The sequence below is a fragment of the Scyliorhinus torazame genome, chromosome 4 (assembly GCF_047496885.1).
Source record: "Scyliorhinus torazame isolate Kashiwa2021f chromosome 4, sScyTor2.1, whole genome shotgun sequence".
NCBI lineage: Eukaryota > Metazoa > Chordata > Chondrichthyes > Carcharhiniformes > Scyliorhinidae > Scyliorhinus > Scyliorhinus torazame.
In genome coordinates this window covers 261,977,754-261,996,133 of record NC_092710.1, presented here as the reverse complement: position 1 = coordinate 261,996,133, position 18,380 = coordinate 261,977,754, and the positions used below count along the sequence as shown (strand labels likewise).

Sequence of the window (18,380 nt, the reverse complement as noted above, 5' to 3'; positions counted from 1 at the left end):
CTGTCAAACGCCCGCCTCCCAATAACAGAAACAGCAGCTCCCATGTCTAGCTCAATGGCTAATGGATTGGATGCCCATTAACTTGCACAGTTATCCTGATGGGGGCCACTCAGTGTACCGTAACACAATTCAGATGCATACACTCTTCCTCTGGTCCAGGTGTAAAGTGTGAGTTCTTGCTGGGCGTCTGCCTGTATCTCTGGCGCTCCCTTTGGCCCCAACATCCACATACCCCAAAACGTCCGGGCTTTCCCTTTATAGACAACTATCGGGACGACTCGGTCCTTGACCAACGGACCTGGCCCCTACGGTACTTGGTCCAGGGTGGGGTATCAATCCTGGGGCTTTGGGGGGGAGGGGGTTCTAAGGTGTTTACCTCCATCCCCATGATATCTTGCACTCCCTTCTCAGTGCTTTCATGGGAAAGCAAAATTTGTACAGCCTGCTGAAGATCATGGGACGGTTCAGCTAGCAACGTCTTTTGAGTAGCCATACTTTTTTACGCTGCAGACCAAATGGCCACTCAGCATTTCAGAAAGGAAAGTTCCATATGCACAATATTTGGCTAGTTTTCATAGCCTTGTCAATAACTCGGTTGCAGACTCTCCAGGAGTCCTCTCTGCCATATTAAAACAGTATCTACACCATAATGGATGGTTTAGGTTGCGCCACTAGGGTCACCAATTGCTCATAAGTTTTAGTGTCTGGAGCTGCAGGATATGCAAGGCCTTTCATCACTCCATAAGTATGTACTCCATAGGCAGTCAGCAATATTACGGTTTGCCGATCAAAGTAGCGCATGCGTTCTGTGTTCAATCCTCTAAGCCTGTGTTTATCAAACTTTTGCCCGGGACCCATTTTTACCAGCTGGCCATCCTTCGCCAAACGACCTTCGTGACCCATGCCGCCCGAACTTCACGATCCACCATTTTCGCTTACCTTTAATGTGACAGGTGAGCCAGCTTGGTCGTCACGATCTCACTTACTTTGTTACTCAATGTTACATTTCTGCCAAGGACTTCAGCTGATGATTTAAGCTCTCACTGCATCAGTTGAAAAAATTCAAGAGGTTTGTCCTCCAAGTGCCTTTGAAGTTTTGAGGGTTTTAAACTTTCATTTGCCAGTACTTCCCTGCATATAATACACATGGGCTTTGCATCCTGATTTACAGTGGCACAATTAATAAACCCATACCTCAAAAAATCATCTTGACACTGCTTTGTTCCTGATATCAGCTTTTTCTTAATGGGTTGTTCATTCGAGGCCCTGGAGCTCACGCCAGCATTGCTGACTGCTACAAAATGGAGGAACCTCCCTCACGTCCAGAGCATGTGATATCAATATATGTGGCACATGACCTGCTGTCGCTTCTGGGGAGAAGACTCCCATCAAATTTTTTAAATAATCTGCTCCTGGGTCAGCACGCTGACGTCAGGAGGAGGCGGTCTGCCTCTCTGGGTTCTGGGCCTGTGCACTGCTGAGGGGCACGCATTTTTAAAAGCCAATTGCGGCTGTTGTGCACTTCTTTCCGCGATCGGGAATGCCGTGACCAATGGCCCCGAGATCCTCCCGACACCCACGCACGACCCACCCGCGAGTCGCAACCTTGAATTTGAAAATTACTGCTCTGAGCTAACAAGCGCATCTTTTGGGACTTAATATTGAACAATATTCCAATAGTACATACAAAGCTGCATCCTTGTACATTCTCTTAATGTCAGCCTTGTGGACCTCTCTCTCTTACTCACACAGCCAAGGGCAGCTTAAAGTCCAACTTTCTGACTTGGCTGTAGAAAGTGTTGAGGTGAAGAAAACTTTCAAGGGCAATGAAAAGGTTGTTGTCCTCACAGCAGGATAAATGACCCTTCGAAGGAGTTGTTTTGTGATGTGACTTTTACTTTAAACAAACAGTAAGTTTCCAATTGAATATCAGACATTGTGTGACAGAAGAAAGGAAGATTAAAGTTTCCCTGAATAGCTTCCATTAACATCCGATGCCCTATGTGAGGAGAGGCGTGGGAGCAAGTTAGCTGGCAATAATCACATGAGTTGATAGAACACACTTAAGAAAAATAGGGGAAAAGGAAGAATAAATTACCTTTTTAAAAAGTATAAATGGAAATTGATTTTGATCATATGCTTCATTCTAGATGCAAAATATCCTGACTAGTTCTGTATTAATGATGCCTGTATCAGAGAAGACTGATGATTTTCTTAACAAAGCATTTGCAGTACAAATGAGCAAGCAAATGGGCAGTCCCTTACAGGTGTGTATAAAATTTTCTGAACAAAGGTTAAGCTACATAACTTGAGATTTGCAACCTTATAGCATGTAATTTGTTACTATTCTGATTCATTGTGTAGTAATGGGTACAATGTAAAATTCAACTTTGTCAGAGGGAACAAACGTGTTCATGGATTGTCTACCCATTATACACTTTACCAGACTTTCCATTGAATTCATTGGATGGGTGTATAACAGGCAGTCATATTGTTGGCCTGCAGAAGTTGAATTTCACCTCATCATCTTTTAATTGTGCAGTTTAATTGCATTTAATCAATGTGGAAGTAAGTAAACAATTATCATTTATCTATGAATGTCACGCTGTAAGCACAATATTGCATAAGTTTGCAAAGTTTAAATTCCCTTTAAAACTTTTTTAAAAAATCAAATATGCATGTGCATTTTAAATCAGCATCCAGAATATAAAATTGTTGCATTTACATATCCTGGGGTATTTTCTCACAATGGTAGTTCTAGTTTCTTATTCTTATAGCAACCAAAATGTTTTTAATTTTTGCTGTGTAAAGTCTTAAGATTTTACAAATAACTGGTTTTAAACCAGGAGGATGGTCTCAACTTTTTGACACTGTCATATTGAGGCATTATTTCCATTTATTTAATTTATGTTTTTGGAAAAGAATAAAAACAAATTTAGAGTTACATGTGCAAGAATCCAAAGTAAATTTAGCTTTTTTGTGCTGCTTATGTGATTATTAAAGTAAGCATTTCAACTATTGAGAAACATCAGGGGGGATTGTCCGACCCCCCTGCCGGGTTGGAGAATCTCCGGGGGCGGCGTGAGTCCCGCCCTGACGCCGGCTGCCGAATTCACCGGTGCCGGGGTATTGGCGGGGGCAGGACTCGCGCCAGTCGGCGGCCCCCCCCCCCCCCGGCGATTCTCCGGCCCGCGATGGGCCGAGCGGCCACCCGTTTCCGGCCGGTCCCACCGGCGTAAATCAAACCAGGTCCATACCGGCGAGACCTGGCTCTACGGGCGGCCTGCAGAGTTGGGGGGGTCGTGCAGGGATCTGGCCCCGGGGGGTGCCCCCACGGTGGCCTGGCCCGCAGTCGGGGCCCACCGATCCACGGGAGGGCCTGTGCCGTGGGGGCACTCTTTCCCTCCGCGCCGGCTGCTGTCAACCTCCGCCATGGCCAGCGTGGAGAAGAACCCCCTTGCGCATTCGCTGGGATGACGCGCATGCACCGGCCGGTGGAGGACCTTCCGCGCCAGCTGGTGCGGCGCCAACCCCGCCGGCGTCAGCCTAGCCCCTGAACAAAGAAATGTACAGCACAGGAACAGGCCCTTCGGCCCTCCAAGCCCGTGCCGACCATGCTGCCCGACTAAACTACAATCTTATACACTTCCTGGGTCCGTATCCCTCTATTCCCATCCTCTTCATGTATTTGTCAAGATGCCCCTTAAATGTCACTATTGTCCCTGCTTCTACCACCTCCTCCGGTAGCGAGTTCCAGGCACCCACTACCCTCTGCGTAAAGGGAGGATTCCACACCTTCTGGGCGGCCCGACGCCGGAGTGGTTCACGCCACTCCTCGGCGCCGCTACGGCTCACCCCGCCGGGTAGGGGAGAATCCCGCCCCTTCCCTGCAGGTACTAATTAACAGCATCACATTCTTGCAGTTAAGGAGTTACATGGTACAGCTTCAGGCTCCCTAAATGCTTAAAATACTCCCATCATTTCCATTGTTAAAATGTGAGAACCTTGTGCTATTAATTTTCATTCATTGAAGCCTGAAATGAAATCTATATTTAACACAAATTGCATGTTGCCTAGACTGGATTCAAACCCAAGACCCCAAATTTTTCATAAGCATTTCCAACCCACTATATTATCCATTCCATCAAAACCTGTTTTCATCATTCAAGGAAATTAGTCCCGATAGAATTCCAAAATTTGATCTTTTCTGGGATGGGGAAAGTTTGATGATGGTGTAATTATTGTGTACATTCTGTACTTGAATGTGAAATACTGGCAGCTGGACTCGTGTAATATATTTTCAGGTATCCCAGCTGGATTTGAGAAGTCCCTGGACCTGGAACCCTGGTTAGCTGAAACTCTGTTCCAGCACTCCATAGAGCCAGTAAGAGATTCATAATAGGAACAATTAGATATTTAATTGTTCTTTTTATTTAAATACATTTATATTTTTCCTTTTTTGTTAAATGTGTATTGTCTTGGTGAAAAATGAAGTAAATACTTTGAGGTGGCATTATTTACCACAATGTACCTCCTTACAGAATTAGACAGATTAGTCACTTTAATGAAAAATGTAGGTAACTACAATGGGCTAAATTAAACTTTCCCTGTATCTGCTAGTTGGCCATAGTGGAGTCTTTTGAACTCCAGGTTTTGGGCAGAGGATTTAATTGATAATTTTTCAAACTGAAATGTAACTTCTATCCTTTCTTGCAGTTTGCTAATACTTGGGAGGCTGTGGCTTGTGGAAAAACAGAAGATCAACTAATTGTAACTGAACAAGCTCGTAAATACATGAACACATTTTCTACCAGAACATTAGTAATGTAATCTTTTCCATCTAAGCATTAAGAAGTTTTGAAACACATATTGTTGAGTCATGATCAGCATTTCTTCTTATGAAGTTTCCATTGATGGATGTAGAGCAATGTTGTATTACAATAATTTAAAATGGCACAAATTTCATTCCTCACTAAGCACATTTCTGTTGTTCGTCACCAGCCAAAAAGACAAGTATCACAATTACCTACATAATAAGATGCTTGAATTTACAACAGTTACTCCTTGTATTTAAAAAAGGATTGAATAAATATTTTCAGTTGTGGGCAGCACACTGGAATATATCAGTATTTCATTTGTATTGGGTGGCAGAAAAGCAATTAGTCTTTGGAAGTACTTCAATACTGATGTAATTTAAACATGTAAGTTAATAAATTAAATGAAATGCACTGTTGACAAAATAGAGGTATAGCATTACTGCAAACCAAATTAGATGAAAAAAAATCAAGCTTTCAAAGACATAAATTGACAGGGTTTGAAGTATTGTTTTTGTTTGGTTTTTTTGGGCCTTGTTTTGAGCCATACATATTATATATACATGTATATAATATGTATGTGCATGTGTGTTTTTGTGTGTAGCTTGGATAATACTGATACTGTATGTAAAAAAAAAAGTTTTATGTATGAAAAATGTATATTTTATCCAGTAAGTTAATTTTGTAAATGCCAAATGGATAATGTGTTGTGCTGCTAAAGACTTTAGCATGTAGACATGCTGCATGAAATGGGCAGTAGAGTTATCAGAGAAAATGGTGTTAGCTGATCGACAATGCACTGGTAGCTAGTATTTTTTTAAACCTAGCATTTACAAATACAAAACTTTGGGAAGTGAAATGTTTTGTCTTATTGTGACAAAATGAATATGATGCACCTTTTGTATTTTGGGAGAACACTGATATATTCACTAATTTTTTTACTTTTGTCCCATTCATTTCATATTTAATTCAAGACACTCTGGCCCAGATATATTTTCAATTCATTGAACAATTCATGCAAGAAGTCTTGGTTTCATTCTATTGCTATATCAAAGGCCTCTGATATACATGTACTGAACACTTGATTTTAAAACAAAAGTAGTTGATTTGCAAAATGTACTACCGTAGTATCAGTTTGGTGCAAATCACCTGCACCAACATTTTGATTACTATTGTGTATCCACTGCCATGTACAGAAAATAAAAGTGTGTTTTTTTTTTACTTAAAAGGTTTATGTTTCATTTTATTTTAGAAACAATTGTTAATGTTGCACAAACTATAACTTCTAAATTGAATTTCTTGTATTATGTATGTGCCCTAACTTGGATTAAGGACCTTTATTATTCTGCAGTTCCGCCTTTATAGATTTTTGTGTACCATTGGGAACAAGCTAGTGTTGGCATTTATTTTCCAAAACTTACATTTTTTAAGGTTAAGTTTACGTAATTTTGGTATAATGTTGCAAAAAAATCAGTAACATAATTACAAAATAATGATAGTGAAATGTTTAGATGTAGAGGGTTTTGAATTTGTCAGTGCTTCCCAAACTGTTTAGCAATGTGACCTCATTTTAACACTTGAAAACTAACAACCCCAGGTGCTAACAAAATAAAATGGCAATATAGTAGCATAGTAACATCCGGTATATAATTATCAAAGTTCATGTATAAATATAATAATAATAATCTTTATTGTCACAAGTAGTCTTACATTGCAATGAAGTTACTGTGAAAAGCCCCTAGTCACCACATTCCGTCACCTGTTCGGGTACACTGAGGAAGAATTCAGAATGTCCAAATTACCTGACAGCATGTCTTTCAGGACTTGTGGGAGGATTATTATTTAAATGATAAAATATTAAAACATGCTGCTGCGCAGAGAGACCTGGGTGTGCTAGTGCATGAGTCGCAAAAAGTTGGTTTACAGGTGCACCAGGTGATTAAGAAGGCAAATGGAATTTTGTCCGACATTGCTAGAGGGATGGAGTTTAAGACTAGGGAGGTTTTACTGCAATTGTATAAGGTGTTAGTGAGGCCACACCTGGAGTATTGTGTTCAGTTTAGGTCTCCTTACTTGAGAACGGACGTACTGGCACTGGAGGGTGTGCAGAGGAGATTCACTAGGTTAATCCCAGAGCTGAAGGGGTTAGATTATGAGGAGAGGTTGAGTAGACTGGGACTGTACTCGTTGGAATTTAGAAGGATGAGGGGGGATCTTATAGAAACATATAAAATTATGAAGGGAATAGATAGGATAGATGCGGGCAGGTTGTTTCCACTGGCGGGTGAAAGTAGAACTAAGGGGCATAGCCTCAAAATAAGGGGAAGTAGATTTAGGACTGAGTCTAGGAGGAACTTCTTCACCCAAAGGATTGTGAATCTATGGAATTCCTTGCCCAGTGAAGCAGTAGAGGCTCCTTCATGAAATGTTTTTAAGATAAAGATAGATAGTTTTTTTAAGAATAAAGGGATTAAGGGTTATGGTGTTCGGGCCGGAAAGTGGAGCTGAGTCTACAAAAGATCAGCCATGATCTCATTGAATGGTGGAGCAGGCTCGAGGGGCCAGATGGCCTACTCCTGCTCCTAGTTCTTATGAAACCAGAGCACCCGGAGGAAACCCACGCAGACACGGAGAGAACGTGCAGATTCCATACAGACGGTGACCCAGCCAGGAATTGAACCTGGGACCCTGGTGCTGTGAAGCCACAGTGCTAACCACTGTGTTACTGTGCCGCCCTATGTGCTTTAATGTGCCCTATATGACTATGTGTTTTAAAGCACTGTTAAAATATCATTATTTCATGTGCTTATGTAAGTTTCAGCCAAGTTCTCAATGACCTTCTCAATCTTGTGATCAGTGTAGTCTGAAGCAAACGCGGTATGTGCTTCTTATTGCAATCGGATACTATCTGCGAGATCACACTGGCTGGCCAATTAACTGGCAGCCAGCGTGAAACGCGCACAGAGAAAGGCTTTGTGCTGCTGGGGCGGGCACCGAGTGAAGTGAAGGTGGGCTTTCCCAGCAAATTCGCTGAGGCTGGGGAGCCGCCTCAGGGAGCTGCAGCGCTGTATCGATGAAATGAGCTAAGGAATGCTGCAATCTGTGTCTACACTAAACTCAAGCAGCTGACAGCAGACCTCATAGAACCTCAGCCCTAAGATACATATTTTACATCAACACTGGACATTTGATTTCGCCCTGGAACGTATTTGCTGCAAAAACGCGTGGCCAATTGGCCCGTCCGCCAACCATAAAAGCAGGCGTGCTATGTAAAATTACCACCGATTGCCTCCCTAAATTAGTTAATTGCCGGCGGGCACACCTCAGACTCCCGCGCTCACCTGTAAGCTGTAATGTTGCGTGTGAGCCCGGGCAAGATTCCAACCAGGTCGGTGTGTTCCTGCTCCATTAACGTTACATTCCGGCCCATATTCGTCGGTGACAGAAGACTCATCTTCCTGATCCAGGATGGCCACGCATGAATCCTGCTGCACACTGCCCCATAAAAATGGTGGTTGTTAACCCTGGGAGAAACCCCACCACTGCTGTCCACTTAGTGCAAATGTAACATTGCTAGCTTCTCATTCAAGGTTTATGGCCTACATGTGATGTTTATGAAGCCTCCCAGCCCACCTGCTGGGTCCATTGCTCCCCTCTGCCACAGCTCGGAGAGAGGAAGAGATAGTGAAGGGCAGGATACCAATGGTAATGGTGCAGGATGCAATCTTGAAAGGGGAAGCTCGTGTCCCATTCGCTGTCTGCGACCCCAATGGGGGTTGTGACCCAACTTTGGGAAGCTGACAGACGTGCTCATGTATTTCATGAGATAGTTTTCAGCCAATAAGTTCAACAAATTGACTGAGGCTGAGAAAATTGTTTGCTCTTAATCTGATTGACACAACATGTACTTAGTCCTCAGCTTTTCGATGGATGTATTAATGACTTGAATGAAGAAATAGTGTTGCATATCTTAAGGTTGCAGATAACACACAGTTGGGAGGCACAGTAAGTTGTTTGGATGGTCCAAAACGTGGACCAGGTGGAATAGCACCCAGGGGTCTCCTGGGCCATCGGAGGTCCTTGGGTGGTCAGGGGTAGTGCAGGGTGGCTCCCTGGCCCTCTCCTGGAATGTGGGCACCTTGGCACTGCCAAGCTGGTAGGAGCACTGCCCATATGCCAGGGTGGCAGTACAAGGGTGGCACTGTCAAGGGTCAGGGACTGAGGGGAGGGGGAGGGTCATGCCCATGTAAGGAGCATGGGGGAGGGGGTTTGTAGGGTGGGATGGGTGCATGGCAGGTAAGTAGGGTACACTGGGAGGTTGGGGTGACGGTTGGGGGTCCTGGAATGGGGCTGTAAGGAGGCGTGAGGAACTGAAGATGGGGGGACCCCATAGTGGTGTGTCCTCACATGGGTGGGTGTGGGGTAATGCCCCTGTGTGTGGGGGTGACATTGCTCATGGGTGGGGGACCCACAAGCTCACTTCGAGATCGTGGCACCTTTTCAAATTGGCGGACCGATCTCCGTTCAGCTCCCCATGCTGAAATTTTTGTAAAGTGTGGGCTAAACCGGTGAAAAATTCCCCAGGATCCAAAAAAGTGACTTAAGTGTCATTGAATAGCAGTGGGGAACTCGTCGGCAGAGCCGGCAGGAAATTCCCTGAAAAATCCACTACAAATGAACATAGAAATCTTTCCATTAAATTCTGCCCTATGACTTTTCAGTTTTTGCTTTTATTAAACCAACTACATTGATTCTAATTATATACGCATAAATCACCTCCATAAATCCTGAGCCAGGAAGCAGGATGAGAGGGACTTCAAAGTCTTCAGGAGAACACGGAGAATTTGGGTGAAATCTACATTAGTACTACAAAATACTTAACACGATTTTCATATTTGTAAGTTGTACAAACTTACTGTACTGTAAGAGTTCATTTCTTCTTGCTCTTAGCTAGTTTAATGTCCTTTGTTTTTGCTTTTCTTGTTATATATAAATTACTTGTACATGGGTATGGGTGGGCCAACTTTGAAGTTTGTGAAGTATACAAAATTGACAATGTACTAAGTGAACAAGGTGGTCAGACTTCGGAGGGCATTTGGTGAAATGGCAGATGCAATTTAATGCGGATCAGTGTGTAGTAATGTATTTTGGGCAAAATAGCGGGCTGAATTCTCAGCTTCGTGGCTCAGGCAACGAGAATCACGATCAGGCAGAGAATCGCACAAAATATTTTTAAATCAGTTTTGCGGCCAGCGGTAATTCCAACGTTGGCTGTGCTCTGGTCCCTCACTAGTGTCGGTATCGAAGTTTGCACCCCGCACTGGTGGGTCCATGCAAAACCATCATTTGCATGGATATAAATTCCATTTGCGGCTTGGACACTTCATGCTCCAGCACCACCCCCCCCCCCCCCCCCCAAATGATGCTCCGCCTTTCTAAGGCAGAAGTCTTATGGGTGGGAAAAGTATTTACAAACTGGGAATGGGCACCGTGGCTGCGGAGGGCAAGCAAGAGGCTAAAAAAAACTCTGAAAAAGTCTCAAACATTGCTGGGAGGGGAAGGGGCTACCTAGGCCAGTAGCGGGGAATGACTTGGTAGAACATAAAGGAACAACAGTTGCTAAAGGTCAGCATTTCACTGACATAGCGTTGTAAAGTCAGAACTGGCATTATAAAGTTGAAACAATATCAATTCATTTTTTTGAAGTATTTTTATTCAAATTTTTAACATTCGAAAAACGTTACATCAGAAATTCAACCCAACACAAAACCTCATACCCCCCCCCCCCCCCCCCCAAAATTGTCATGTGTACCGAGGTACAGTGAAAAGTATTGTTCTGCGTACAGTCCAGGCAGATCATTCCACACATGACATAACAATAAATACACATAAACATCAGGTGAAGCATACGGAGTATAATTCTCAGGTGGAGAAGCTGTCCTCCACCCCAACAAAACCTGCCTGCGAGTGATCAGTGAGGCGAAGACTAAAACATCTGCCCTCGCTCCCACCTCCAACTCCTGCAGGTCTCACACCCTGAATATGGCCCCCAGGGGACGAGTCTCCCAAGTCCAAATGCAAGTTGCCAAAATGGTGCTGAAAAACAACCTCCAGAATTTTCCCAACTTCAGGCAGGACCAGAACAGGATTAGATGGACCTCTCCCACACCATTCACAAATGTCGTCTAACCCCTCAATTAGCTGGCTCATCCTTGACTTAATCAGGTGTGCCCTTTAGCCAGCCTCACACGTGAGGTTGAGGCATTTACCCTCCACAGCACCTCACACCACTATTCCTCCTAGCACCACCCCAGCTCCTCCTACCACTGGACCTTAACCCCCTCCAGAGACACGTTGGGCAGGATTCCCCACTCCCGCGCCGAAGTGGCCGCGCCGTCATGAACACCGTCGAGGTTCACGACGGCATGAAACGGCCCCGATCCCGACCGATTCAGGCCCTGACAATGGGCTAGGATCGGGGCCGCGTTATCTACACGCGCCAGGCCTTGTCGCCCGCGTAAAGGCGGCGCCGCATAGATGACGCGGCCGGCGCCGCATAACTGGCGTCATCCGCGCATGCGCGGGTTGCCGTCCTCTCTACGTCCGCCCCGCAAGAAGATGGCGGACGGATCTTGCGGGGCCGCGGAAGGAAGGAGGTCCTCCTTCAGAGAGGACGGCCCAACGATCGGTGGGCACCGATCGCGGACCACCCCACATTTGAGGTACCCCCCGGTGCAGGATCCCCCCTCGCCCCCCCCGCAGGCCACCCCCCCCCCCCCCCCCCCCCCCGGCGTTCACGCACCGTTCACGATGGCAGCGACCAGGTGATTCTCCGGCCTGCGGCCCGCGGAACTCGACCGGGCCGTTCCCGCCGCTTGGGAGAATCGCGGGAGGGCGTCGGACCGGCGTCCCGGGAAATGTTGGCGGCCCAGGCAATTCTCCCAACCGGCGCGGGAGTGGAGAATCCTCCCATAAATTGTCGAGCCAACCCCACCCTCCTACCCCATCACCAACAACACCTCCGCCAGCAACAAGGAGGAAGGTGCCATCAGAAAAGTCGGAAAGACCTTTTTCGCAAAGTCCCACACTTGTATGTATCTAAAGCCCTCACCCCATGGGAATTCAAACTTCACCCCCAAACGTGCGAACCGCCGTTCCAATAACAAGTCCTTCATCTCCATCACCCCCTTTCCTCCCATCCCTGAAACCTCGCATCCAGCCTCCCAGGCTCAAACCCATGATTCCCTCAGATCAGCATCAATTCCGACCCTGCACTCAAAGTGCTGCCAAAATTGCCTCCATATTTTCAGCATTGCCACCACCACAAGACTCCCTGATACCTACCTGGGGTAAACGGGAGCGGCACCGTTGCCAGCCCTGTAACCCCGACCCCCCTACACGAACCTGACTCCATCCTCATCCACAAAGCCTCCACCTCCCTACTACAACCCCACATCTTCTCCGCATTTAAGAAAATAAGAACTTGGAGCAGGGGTAGGCCACCTGTCCCCTCGAGCCTGCTCCGCCATTCAATAAGATCATGGCTGATCTTTTTGTGGACTCAGCTCCACTAACCCGCCTTCTCACCATAATCTTTCATTCCTTTACTGTCCAGAAATCTATCTACTTTTGCCTTAAAAACATTTAACGAGGTAGCCTCAACTGCTTCACTGGGCATGGAATTACACAGATTTATGACCCTTTAGGTGAAGAAGTTCCTCCTCAACTCTGTCCTAAATCTGTTCCCCCTTATTTTGAGGCTATGCCCCCTGGTTCTAGTTTCACCCGCCAGTGGAAGCAACTCCCTGTTTCTATCCTACCTATTCCCTTCATAATTTTATATGTTTCTATAAGATGCTCCCTCATTCTTCTAAATTTGCCGCTCAGTAATAGTTTGGAAGGCCCATGCCCATGACTGCCGCCCTCTCTGAAGTACCGTCTTCCTAATCCTAGCCATCTTACCTGCCCAGACAAACGACAAAATCAGCCTATCCAGCTCCTTAAAGAACGTCTTCGGCAAAAAGACTGGCAGGCACTGAAATAAAAATAAAAACTGCGGCAAAATATTAATCTTCACCACCTGCACCTAACTGGCCAATGACAGGGGAAGACTATCCCACCTCAGTAGGTCCGCCTTAACCCTATCTACCAGACTAATGATTTCAATTTATAAATGTTATCAGTGTCGTTTGTTGTAACTAGAATGTCGTAAAGTAGAAGACTGCCTGAATTCACAAATCTTTGAAGGTGGCAAGGCAATTGAGAAGGCAATTAAGAAAGCGTATGAGGGAGGACATCCGGTGGCGACATGTAGAGGGAAAGTCGCGTGCTTGTTGGCTCCTGCTTGAGGCATGCTTTTAGGAGTTTTAAAGTCCGGTCCTGGGGGCAATTTGCGAATTATTGATTGAAAGAATATACAAGGAAGGCAAAGGATGTCAAAAGGATTAAGAAAACAGCCGTGAAGAAGGGAGGGAGTGAGTGTTCGCCGTCGAGTGAGGGCCAGCTCGGGAGCTGACAAGATGGCGGAGGCTGGGCTGCTGGGTGAGGCCGCACTGTTCACAGCAGAGAGGATGACTGAGGTGATGTCTTTGGAGCTGGAGAAACAGTTTGTGAAACACATGAGACGTTGAGGAAGGAGATGGTGGTGGCTTTGAAGATGATGGTGGAGGAGGCAGTCGCCCAGGTGAGAGTAGCTGTGGTGAAGACATCGGCCGAGGTGAGGGAGCAGAGCGAAAGGATGAAGGGAGTGCCATGTCGTAGCACAGTGATCAGCTCACCTCGATGGGGGATGAGCTGTGGAGGGTGGTCGAGGCCAATAAGGGGCTTCGAGCAAAGCTGGAGGACCTGGAGAATCGCTCGAGGCGGCAAAATTTGAGAATTGTGGGTTCGCCTGGAAGGGTAGAGGGCTCAAGGCCAACGGAGTACTTTGCCAAGATCTTGGCGGAGTTGATGGAAGAGGGTGAGGAGCCCTCTCGGTATGAACTGGACCAAGCTCATTGGTCGCTGAGGCCCAAGCCGAAGTTGAACGAGCCGCCAAGGGCAGTGATCATCTGCTTCCACAAGTACCACATGAAAGAGAAGGTGTTGAACTGGGCAAAGCAGAAGCGGGAGGTGCAGTGGGCTGGTGCTGGAGTTCGCGGTGGAGCTGGCAAAGAGGCAAGCGGCTTTCGGCCTAGTTAAGACGGCATTATACAACAGCGAGGTGCGATTTGGTGTGGTGTGCCCAGCAAAGCTGAGGGTGACCTACAACGCCAGAGATTTCTAGTTCGAGGCGGCAGAGGCGTTTGTGAAGGAAGAAGGCCTGGGACAGAAGTGAAGAGGGGTTGTGGATGGCGAATGGGGAGTTGGGAGAGTGTGTAAATGTGTTATTGTTTGACCTACATTGTTCTTTATTTACTTCACGCTGTTATAGAGTTTACTTTTTTTTTATTGTAATTCTTTGTTGTGATGGTTTTATGTTATTTTATTGAGATGTTTGGGTTTGATTGTTTTACTGGGACTGGGCGGAGGGGAGGGGAGGGATGCTTTACTGGGACTGGGCGGGAGGAGAGGGGAGGGGAGGGAAAGCCTTGGGTGGGGGCCCCCGTGCTAGCTAACGTAAGTCAGCTAGTGAACGGAGGTGTGGTGGGGGGAGGGGCTGCATGCATTGGAGCCTGGCGATAGGCCTAAGAGGTGTGAAGGGGGGGAGGGGATCGATACTGGGTGAGGGTTTTTTGGGAGGAAGTGCAGGAGGGGATTCTGGGAGGGGGTAGGGGTTCGATGTTAACAATGGATAGTGGCGGGTCAGGCTCATGGGGCTGGGCCCGGTGTTAGGACAATGGTGGATAAGAAGGGAGGGGGGGTGGTGGTGAGGGCCCCCGGTTAGGATAGTTACATGAACGTGAGGGGGTTGGGTGGCCCAGTCAAGAGATCAAGTGTGCTGGTGCACCTGAAAGGTTTGAAGGCTGATGTGGCGATGCTGCAGGAGACTCACTTGAAGGTGAGGCTTAGGAAGGGCTGGGTCAGCCAGGTGTTTCATTTGGGATTTGATGGTAGGGCTCGAGGGGTAGCGATCCTGGTTAGCAAAAGAGTACGGTTCCAGATGAGGAAAGTAGTTGCAGACCAGGGAGGCAGGTATGTGATAGTGACAGGGGCATTGGAGGGGAGGCTGGCGGAGCTGGTAAGCATGTCTTGTCCCAACTGGGATGATGTAGGATTTGTGAAGAAGGTGTGTTGGGGCCATCTCCGACTGAGATTCACACGAATTGATAGTGGGTGGAGACTGGAACTTGGTGCAGGAGCCAAGGTTGGACAGGTCACGGCCGTGCTCGCTTGTCTCGTCAGGCTGGGCGAAGGCGTTGGCTGAACTAATGGCGGAAATGGGAGGGGTGGACCCTTGGAGGTTTCTGCACCCGGGGTAGTGGGATTACTCTCTTTTTCTCCTCGGTCCACGAGGTTTATTCGCAAATTGACTTTTTTGTGGTGGGGAAGACGCTGTTGGCAGGGTTTTAAGGGGTCGGAATACTCAGCAATTGCAATGTCGGATCATGCGCAGCATTGGGTGGATATGGTATTGGAGAAGGGGGCAGTACAGAGACTGGGATGGAGGTTAGATGTGGGACTGTTGGGAGACCGAGGGTTCTGTAATAAGATTGGGAAAGTAATTGAGGAGTACGTGGGCTTTAACTGTACGGGGGAGGTTTTGCAGTCGATGGTTTGGGAAGCTCTAAAGGCGATGTTGAGGGGGGAGGTGATCTCGTTTAATGCAAAGGTGGATAAGGAGGAGAGGGTGGAGCGCCAGAGGGTAATAGATGAGATGCTGGAGGTAGACAGGAGGTATGCAGAAGGCGGGGATCCAGTGAAGTTGGAAAAGAAGGAGCTACAGGCGAGTTTTGACTGGCTGTCCACAAGGAAAGCGGTGTGCCAATTGAGGCGGGCAAGGGGAGCGGCTTACGAATATAGAAGGAAGGCATGTTGGCAGGTCAGCTTCGGAGGGAGGCAGCGGCGAGGTAAATTGCTCAGGTGCGGGCTAGGCAGGGAAGTTGGTGGTGGCTCGGATTAGATTAATGGAGTGTTTGAGGAGTTCTACAAGAGATTGTATATGTCGGAGCCACCGGTGGGCGGGGGGGGGGAGAGAGAATCGGGAGATGCAGGAATTCCTGGATGGTTTGGAATACCTGGGGTTGGGGGAGGGGGATAGGGACATATTGGATGGGGCGATAGCGGAGCAGGAGATAAAAGATTGCAATTGGGAGAATGCAGTCGAGGAAGGTAGCAGGGCCAGATGGGTTCATGGTGGAGTATTACAAGAAATTTTAAGATAAGGTGGCCGCTGGGCAGCACGGTGGTGCAGTGGGTTAGCCCTGTGCCTCACGGTGCCGAGGTCCCAGGGTGGGGGGGGGGGGGGGGGGGGGCGGGTGGTAGAGCATAGGGTATCTTTGTGTGCAGACCACTTGCTGTTGTATGTATTGGAACCGAGTGGTTCGATGGGGGCCATATTGGAGTTGCTTCGACTATTTGGGTCTTTATCGGGATATAAACTTAATTTAGAGCAAGGTGAATATTTTGTTGTGTCTCAGGCTGGGGTGGGGGGGGGGGCTACCATTCCGTATGGCGGGGACTCACTTTAGATATCTGGGGATGCAGGTGGCACGGGATTGGGGGTGCTCTGTAGGTACAACATAACTAGTTTGGTGAGGAGTGTCATAATATCCACTCATGTACATACTGAAGTACAGACAGGCAGTGATTGACATACAGGACATGCTGTCCTCACAGTTAACAAGGCTCGCATCCGGTTCAAACTGGACCGACCGGCGCATCGGCGAACCTCATCTCAAATTCCGACCTCGACACCAGACTAAGCATTCTTCCACCGGCCTGCCAGCTCCTTGACTACAATGGCAATGCCATAGCTGCCAGGGGCTCCTGTCAACTAGCGCTATCCAAGGCGACGCTGCGGTTTGAAATCGTCGGGCCTGTCAGAGCATCCCTGCTCGGTGCTCGAGCCTGCAAGCTCCTGAACCTGGTTCAGCGAGTCCACACCATGTCATTATCACCGGCGACGGCCTCGCCTGATGGTAACTTGCAAGCCGACATAGATGACATCATCACGCAGCACCACAGCGTATTCGATGGAATGGGCACGCTCCCATACCGATATAAAATCCTGCTCAAACCGAACGCCACCCCTGTAATTCATGCACCACGCCGGGTGCCGGCACCCCTCAAGGATCGGCTGAAGAAGCAATTACAGGACCTCCAAGACCAGGGCATCATATCGAAGGTCACAGAGCCCACAGACTGGGTCAGCTCCATGGTCTGCGTAAAGAAGCCGTCAGGGGAGCTTCGCATTTGCATTGACCCAAAGGATCTAAACCGCAACATCATCCGGGAGCATCACCCGATTCCAAAACGTGAAGACTTGACCAGTGAAATGGCTAATGCCAAATTCTTTACTAAGCTGGACGCCTCCAATGGTTTTTAACAAATACAGGTCGACGCGTCCAGTCGCAAGCTGTGCAGGTTCAACACCCCATTCGATCGCTACTGCTACAACCGGATGCCCTTTGGTATCATACCTGCCTCCGAAGTATTTCACCGCATCATGGAGCAGATGATGGAGGGCATCGAGGGGGTGCGAGTATACGTTGATGACGTAATCATCTGGTCCACAACGAGAACATATCGCTCGCCTCAAGCAGGTATTCCAGAGAATTCATGAACATGGTCTCCAGCTCAACAGGGCCAAGTGCTCATTTGGTCAATCAGATATTAAGTTCCTAGGTGACCACATCTCGCGAGATGACTCCTCGTCCTGGGCTCCTGTGGCGTATGCCTCCAGGGCCATGACGCCCACTGAGCAACGGAGGCTCAGATTGAGAAGGAGTGCCTGGGCCTCCTGACAGGGATAGTCAAGTTTCACGACTATGTTTATGGCCTGCCAAAATTCACGGTAGACCACAGGCCTCTAGTCCACATAATCCAGAAGGATTTAAATGACATGACACCTCGGTTACAGCGAATTCTTCTTAAGCTACGCCGCTACGACTTCGAACTTGTCTATACGCCAGGCAAAGAGCTGATCGTTGCAGATGCCCTATCCAGGTCCATCACCACACCGTGTGAACAAAGTGACTTCATCTGCCACATAGAAGCGCAAGTGCAGTTGTGTGCCACCAACCTTCCAGCCTCTGACGAACGGGTGGTCCAAATTCGTGAGGAGACGGCCAAGGATCCTCTGCTGCAGCGTGTGATGCAGCACCTTACCAATGGCTGGCAGAAGAGACAATGTCCCCAGTTCTATAACGTAAAAGACGACCTGACAGTACTGGAGGGAATCCTGCTGAAACTCGACAGAATCGTAATTACTTAGAGCATGCGTGCTATGGTGCTGGGCCAACTCCATGAGGGTCACCTTGGGGTCGAAAAATGCCGACGCAGAGCTCGGGAGGCGGTCTATTGGCCGGGCATCAGCCAGGACATTGCCGACACAGTCCTCAACTGCCCTACCTGTCAGAAGTTTCAGCCAGCTCAACCCAAAGAAACGTTGCAGCAGCACGAGATCGTGACCTCTCCATGGTCCGA

General features: G+C 47.6%; 1 protein-coding gene across 5 annotated transcripts in view; it reads left to right on the top strand.

Moving 5' to 3' along the window:
- The window catches only part of myb (v-myb avian myeloblastosis viral oncogene homolog), a 48,447-nt gene extending 42,413 nt beyond the window's left edge, over positions 1-6,034 (top strand). For 4 of the 5 annotated variants that reach the window (XM_072499711.1, XM_072499709.1, XM_072499710.1 and 1 more), the window contains 2 exons: positions 2,151-2,267; positions 4,717-6,034. In XM_072499711.1, coding sequence (XP_072355812.1) covers positions 2,151-2,267; positions 4,717-4,830 — 231 coding nt within the window. In that variant the 3' untranslated portion in view covers positions 4,831-6,034. Of the gene's footprint in view, positions 1-2,150; positions 2,268-4,304; positions 4,385-4,716 lie in introns of all 5 variants that reach the window. The other variant, XM_072499708.1, reaches the window with a different exon arrangement.
- Positions 6,035-18,380: the final 12,346 nt, after the last annotated feature.